Source organism: Plodia interpunctella, chromosome 1 (assembly GCF_027563975.2).
Source record: "Plodia interpunctella isolate USDA-ARS_2022_Savannah chromosome 1, ilPloInte3.2, whole genome shotgun sequence".
In the NCBI taxonomy this organism is placed as follows: domain Eukaryota; kingdom Metazoa; phylum Arthropoda; class Insecta; order Lepidoptera; family Pyralidae; genus Plodia; species Plodia interpunctella.
Window position 1 is genome coordinate 1,763,723 of NC_071294.1, and position 7,296 is coordinate 1,771,018.

The 7,296-nt window shown below is 37.3% G+C and overlaps 2 protein-coding genes across 2 annotated transcripts; both read left to right on the forward strand.

Moving 5' to 3' along the window:
* Positions 1 to 99: 99 nt before the first annotated feature.
* Positions 100 to 3,263, forward strand: LOC128676341 (uncharacterized). Its single transcript, XM_053756444.1, has 4 exons — positions 100 to 750; positions 1,336 to 1,557; positions 2,298 to 2,431; positions 2,792 to 3,263. Exons 1-4 carry the CDS (start codon positions 496 to 498, stop codon positions 2,862 to 2,864), a joined length of 684 nt encoding a protein of 227 aa, XP_053612419.1. The 5' UTR covers positions 100 to 495; the 3' UTR covers positions 2,865 to 3,263.
* A 175-nt stretch (positions 3,264 to 3,438) lies between these two features.
* Positions 3,439 to 7,131, forward strand: LOC128676104 (uncharacterized). Its single transcript, XM_053756087.2, has 4 exons — positions 3,439 to 3,890; positions 5,051 to 5,272; positions 6,211 to 6,344; positions 6,843 to 7,131. The coding sequence occupies exons 1-4, from the start codon at positions 3,597 to 3,599 to the stop codon at positions 6,913 to 6,915; spliced, it is 723 nt and encodes a 240-aa protein (XP_053612062.1). The 5' UTR covers positions 3,439 to 3,596; the 3' UTR covers positions 6,916 to 7,131.
* Positions 7,132 to 7,296: the final 165 nt, after the last annotated feature.

Sequence of the window (7,296 nt, forward strand, 5' to 3'; positions counted from 1 at the left end):
TTAATTCATTATAATATTTTACTACTATTTGGTGTCTGGCGCATTTTTTGCTGTACACACGTTTAATTTGGATTTTTATGCATTATTATGTTAAAAGCATGACCTGATGATGCACCCCGGGACAGCTCCCGACGAGGGAACTCCTCAACAGTTTACAGCATGGACCTGATTTTTTGTCACACGTTGAACGCATTATCTCTCTGGCAACAATAAAAGCTTGTGGCTAAAATGTCATTTCTGTAAAAAACTCTGAAAAAATATAAGTATTGACCTTGGAATTAGTAGGTACTCCGTAATACTTACTAAATCCATGGTATTGACTATTTCGATGTTTTTTTTCTTTTATCGAATACTTTCTCCTTGGGAAGGTTTTTTTTTGCAAATTTGACAAACCACATTATGTACTGACTGACGTACGCAAACTGCATCTCGTGCATGTTCTGTCAATCAAATTAGGATTTTTCGCCCTCTCAATTTCGAGAAAATTAATCAGCGATGACTGAACAGGCGAGAATGGAGTCGATGCTGTTCAGCTACGGAACCACGAACAGAACAGATTATAGGGGTTACAAAATCGAGGCTCCCGTGTTCACTAAATACGAGGAGAAACCGAAGTTAGATCAAAGACAGCCACCAGAAGTGAAGGATATACACACTTTGACGCCTTGGCAGTGCGCAGTGCCATTCTATCTCTTGCATAAACCGAAAGAAATTGTTCGCACTAATCCGTATCAAGTTCAACCGAAATTTGTAAGTAAAATATATGAAGTTTGTAGGTGCCGCGGGCTACCCGCGGCATTGCTCACGAAAAAGGAGCCATGTCAGTCTCCTGCTCTCCAACTATTTCGACACCAAAAATCACTTCTTTCCTACGAGTATGCTCCATTTTCACGTAAGAAAAGAGCAAACGAACTCACTTTCACACTAATTTAAAATATTTGTAACGGATGAGTAGTAGTTGCCATTACATTTATGCAATAACGCCTGCTGCAGAATACCTATATGTATAAGAATGACAATGATATGTATATGAATGGACCACAAGTCCGTAATTCGGGTTAGTGGTAATTCTAAATGTCATCTTCACAGGTTTCTTAGGGCGTGCGCTTACGTGCGTGCACGTAACGCATCCAGCCGTCTTATTCACAAATCTTGTGTCTGTCAGAAATAGAGAACCCGATCTTTTTGCACTTTTAATCCACATGGATCACCATGTTACCGGATACCATCACCATGATACCGGATTTTTTGAACTAAAGTAGGTAACATTTAGCTTAGACTTCGGTGCTAAATGCGCAAAACATCATTTCGCTTATAAATACAAATGGCAAACAGGAAAAGCCGATAGACAAGGACCGAGCGAGGGTGCAACAGACCCGTCCTCGGCTGGTAATGACCCCGGCCGTCAGTATGGACGACATCGCCGACGCGGCCGCGCGCGAGATTCTCTGTGAAGACATGTACACCAGCACCGCTGCTGCCGGTATGAAGGAAGCCGTCAGACCTTACTTCAGGGTCGCCGCGCCTTTCCCCGGTCACTCGGCCAAGGCTAATCCGGTTCGTATTTCTCTCATCGCCTCGTTTTTTATTATAAACAATCCTAACCTACTAATTTTATAAATACTAAAGTTTGTGAGGAAAATCGATTACCGATTGTTATGTTGGTACACGGACAAAATAATAACATATAGGGTAATTTTTATCTCAAAATTCCCGCGGGAACACGAAGCCCTGGGGCGCAGAATTTACTTTAGTAAGTTTATAGTAAGAATATAGTTTAGGTATCTAAGATATAGCAGCCAACCAATAGATAGATGAATTACAATAAATTTTGTGATAGTAAAATTATTTTATGACCCACCCCATTTATGACGCAACACTGAAATCAGTCAGCTACGTAGCATACATGAACATGACGGCCATGTTTGTTACGTAGCTGATTAAACTATGTAGGACAGTCGCCTTGTGTATACCAGCAAATGCGTAGGGAACCAATGTCTGGCTATGTCAGGGATGATATGCGTGCCAATGGTGAGAACTAACTAACTGATGCCAATGACCGTGCGAAGTGGAGAAGGAATAGTAGAAAAGCCGGCCAAGAAGAAAGCCAAAGTCAAAGCATATTCAAAAATTTGACCATCATAGATTTTTATATTTCACGACAAATTTGAAATTATATAGAAAAAAAAAACTACATATTAAATTACCTAAGTACATCAACGCAGGTATACCTTTTAGTAAAAGTAGAACGCTAAATAAGGGAGAATGGGGACATTGAAATGGATGATGATGCATAGGTGGTGCTGCCGAAGTATGCCCCGCCGACGGTGTCTGAGGAGTGGCGCATGGACTCCGTAGAGTGGGACAACAGACAGCACCGCTGCTACTGCGACTCCACCAAGGAGTTCTGGCTCTCTTACCCCTTGTTTAAGTAAGTTTTTTTCTATCCTGTCGTAATCCCGATGTGTGAGAGTCTAGTTCTTTGCTTGGAAATCTCGAAATGAAATTGATTTTTGAATCGAATGACATTCGATATTCAATCCAAACTTTTACGCAATAAAAAATTGTAGCCGTGTTACTCTGTGCTGTCTATTCTATTCAATGAATTTTTAACTTAGTGCATAGTAGTTATCTGTTCAAATTTGAGCAAGAGAAGGTGTAAGTTTTATTACGATGTTTATAGAAATCGTGGTCTATTAAAATCTGTACTTTATATTTTTAAATGAAATAAAACTACTTATGAAAGTGGGATTGTTAAACAAACTGTGTAAAAGCTGTGGTTCATTTATAGGTGCAGGGCTTGCAAGGAATCTGCAATCGTTGATGCGTCAAGGAAGGCAAAACTCCAACTGGCGAAACAGTGAAGTTGTGGAGTGGAGTATAACCTCAAAGCGAACACGCGGGAAAATGTTCCATTGGTTTTTAAAGAGATTTTTAAGTGCAGAATAGTTTTCATTGTCTTGACTAATTTATTTTTAGCCAATGTAGATTTGTAGTTAGAATATTTTTTTATTTAGCTCGTTTGTTTTTCTAGTTTTATTAATAAAAATAAATGTTTGTTATAAACGTGTTATTTGAAAAATGAAAAACCGTCATTGAGACCTAGATAAATGGAAACATAGTTAATTAAAACAACTTATTAATCAACCAATTTATTACCTACCACATGTTTACTGGATTTTATAAGGATTTAGGTACCTACTATTGTTATTGTTCCGAGAACAATACAATAAATCTATGATATGATATACCTAATATAGATTAATAGCATGGATTTAGTAAGTACTTGGTACAACAAGGTAGGTCTATTAATCGGGGAATTAATAGGTGGAGTACTATTATGGAGTAGTATTATATTATGTTATATAATATTACATGATTAATAGACCTACCTTAGTCAGACGAAAAGACCGACAATCAAAAAAGTTCAAAACCTATTCAAAAGCCAACAAGTTTTATTACAGTCCAGTTACATATCTATGCGACTTTCTACAAGTCACCTTTCACTCATTTGCTTGTCTATGTTCCGAGTTATTTTTATTAGTTTTGTTAAGAGCAGATTTTCATTTTTAACAATTTATTTTTAATTGTAAACAATGACTGAAGTCGACAATATAGTGCGGAAATTCCAGTCTGATGAAAAGCCGCGGTATGAGGCTATGCTTTTTCAGTATCAGACTACTACGCTTACAGATTACAGGCTCGGGGAAAACACGCCGCTGCCCCCTAAAACTGTTTATAAGCCGCGTCGAACACCGGAACGCAAGCCGTACGAACCTATCAAGCATCTGGAAACTATGTCGGAATATTTACACAGAGTCCCGTTCAGTTTGTACATGAGGCCGAAAGAAATCTTGCACACAGATCCCAGGCACAAGCAAAAATACTTTGTATGTACTACTAGTAAAATGTTTCTTGCCGGCTCCACACTATCGTCGAACAGTTTGCTAAACTTGGTGGATTCGGTATACGTTGCTTTTTCATTGCGGCAAATAAATGCTTTCAAACAAAAGACGCAATCACGCATTCTCGTCGGCATGTGTCTGAGTTCGATGACGGTGTGAAACTCTCATCTGAATTTGCAATATGGGCCTGCGTGGCGGGTCATTGCTTACTTTTTATCCATTCATAAGGAAGGCCAAAGCAGTGTGGATATTTAAATAGCTGATGAAGTTACGACATCAAGGGCCAGACAGCTTTCATTCTACGTTCCTACTAAAGTGATTTTGCTTTAACTTCAAAACCCGGTTTAAAAAAAATTTTATAATGCTCGCGCGCTTTGTTTAGGTCACTGTGAAGCCAACGAACATACTTAACTATAGACTCTGACTCAAAGTTATTAATTAAATTTTAATTTTCACTTTTCCGTGTTCGAAACCCAACCCTTATAAAAGTTCGTCGAAAGCAGTCCAGTCCAAAAAATAGCTATAAAAGAGCGATTTTGATCGTTTTCTACTTACCATAGTAACTTAGGATTTAAGAACTTTTTTCCGTTAACAATATTTTATAGCAGGTATGAAGTGTGTCGTAGAGGGACTGCTACGGCGTAGCTCTTTGTAGCAGCGCTACGACGTAGGCGACTAACTAAACAGCGTCTTTATTTTATCGTGATAATCATGCTAAACCGTTATTTATAGGTTAGGTAACTGGTTTAATGCAGGTCATTCCAAATTACCCTAAATTTATAAATTTACCGAAATATAAAAATTATTAATGATTTTAAGGGAAAGGAATACTCCAGAATTTCGATAACTATTCCTTATTTTTATCGATAGTGTTACTTATTACAAACTGATATACGATTCGGTTCAAATTGCCCAAAATTCAAATTAAATCGATTAAAAGTCTTGATGAGTATTAATAGTATTTTAATACCATTCGTCTTTATCCCTTACGGGCTAGACAGAGCCAAGATGCGAAACTAGGTCACGTTTAGCTGTAAGACGAGCTTGATGGAATTGCGATGAAATGACATCAGGATTGTATTTAGTGCTTATTGCTGCGATGGACTTATGATAATAATTCAGTCAACTTTGTGCTGTACGAGTAGGAAAAGCCGAAAGACGAAGAACGCGCGATGGTGCAGCAGACTCGTCCTCGCCTGGTAATGACCCCCGCCGTGAGTTTGGACGACATCGATAACCCGACCGACCGCAAGATCCTCTGCGAGGACATATACACTAGCACAGCCACGGCTGGCACAAGGGAGGCAATCAGACCCTACTCCAGGGTCGAGGCGCCCTTCCCTGAAAATTCCGCCAAAGCTAAGCCGGTTGGTACTTATATCTAGCTAGTAGTTTGTAGCTTTGGTAAATATTATTTAATTTAAAATATGACGTGAAAAAGTGCCTGTGAAGGCCTAATTTCTGAATAAATTATTTGATTTTGATTTATAAATTTTTGTATATCCATAATTTCATATATTTTTATAATATTTCTGTTTGACTGTGACGAATGTTTTATTGTTTCTTTCGCGCATGTGTATTTCGCGCAAGAGTGCCAAATTCGTTAATCTCAAATGAAGAATCAATGAATATAGGGATTGCTACAATATTGACATGAAAAATTATAATCCTATTATATTACTGATATTATAAATGCGAAAGTTTGTGAGGATGTGTGTTACTCTTTCAAGCAAAATCTACTGGACGGATTGTTATGAAATTTGGTACACGGGTAGAATATAACCTGGAATAACGCATCGGGTATTTTTTCCCCCGAATTTACCACGGGGGCGAAGCCCCAGGGCACAGCCAGTTATTCATAAAAAAGTCTAAGCATACTATAAGCTAAAGTATGTTTTGTCTCTTTCTATCAACTTCAAATATAAAGTGCAATAGTGATAAAACATATCTACTTTAGCTTAAAATGTGTTTTAACTTTTTTATGAAAAACAGGGCTTTAATTTTAACAGATTATGCCGGTCTAAAGGCATTTAATTTCAGAATCAGGAATGTTTCCGTCAATAAATTGTAACACATTTTCAAGCTAAAGTATGTTTTGTCTCTTTCTATTAACTTCAAATATAAAGTGCAATAGTGATAAAACATATCTACTTTAGTTTAAAATGTGCTTTAATTTTTTTATGAAAAACAGGGCTTTAATTTTAACAGCTTATGCCGGTCTAAAGTCATTTAGTTTCAGAATCAGGAATGTTTCCTCCAATAAATTGTAACACATTTTCGTTTAATTTCTCATACGATTCTTTAGGTGTTGCTGCCTAAGTATAACCAACCGACGGTGTCTGAGGAGTGGCGAATGGACTCCGTAGAGTGGGACAACAGACAGCACCGCTGCTTCTGCGACCTCACCAAGGAGTTCTGGCTCTCCTACTCCTTGTTTCCGTAAGTTTTATCTATCATGACGTATTCCCGATGCGTGAGTGTCGTGTTGGAAATTAATGAAGCCTTAGGAGTTGACATATTGGACAACCCATAAAGATGTAAACCCAAAAACAAATAGTTTAGCCGTACCTAGGATGGTCGATGGGTGTGGGACGAGATGACTTCTTGTTTTTCTTCTTAGGCGGTCACTCTTGTCAGAGTGGTCGTGGTTGTGCCGATGGTGCTGACATGGGATCTTTTGAGCGACGTCTAAGGGACACACAACCCTATAGCAAACAAAAAAATTCCCATAAAGGGACTCACTCAGGCAACCGCTCGGAAAAGCGCTGCCAAATCTCCGAAATTGTATGATTTAACATCCATGCGAGGATGAAAAAGAAATTTATACTCGAAATAATCTCACTCATTTCGAGTATAAATTTCTTTTTCATGTAATAGAAATGCATTTTTAATAGAAAGGTATACTTACGTGAAACAAAAAGTTTAATCAATTTACAGATGCAGGGCTTGTAATGAATCCGCAATAATTGAGGCGACAAGGAAGGCAGAGCGACAACAATTGAAACAGTGAATAGTGGAGTAGCAAAGTGTAATTATAACCTCAAATGGGAAAGGCGGGAAAAAAATTGCATTGTTTTTAGAGAGACTTTAAGTACAGGGTAGTTTATATTCTGATTTCATTATTTTTAATTAGTGATTTTTATTTATAGATTATTTTGTTTAGTTTATTTTTAATAGTCATGTTTGTTTTCTAGGAATATTAATAAAAATATCACCCATATTTTAATTAATTATTTTTATTTAAAAATACATTTAAATAACTACTTTTAAACTATTTCGTTGCATAATTATATATATTAAGATAACCTGTGGATAGAATTCCATCTCACGCAAATATTGTGTAATGAATGACATTACCCCCGACATTATTTAAAAAAAACACAAACAATTT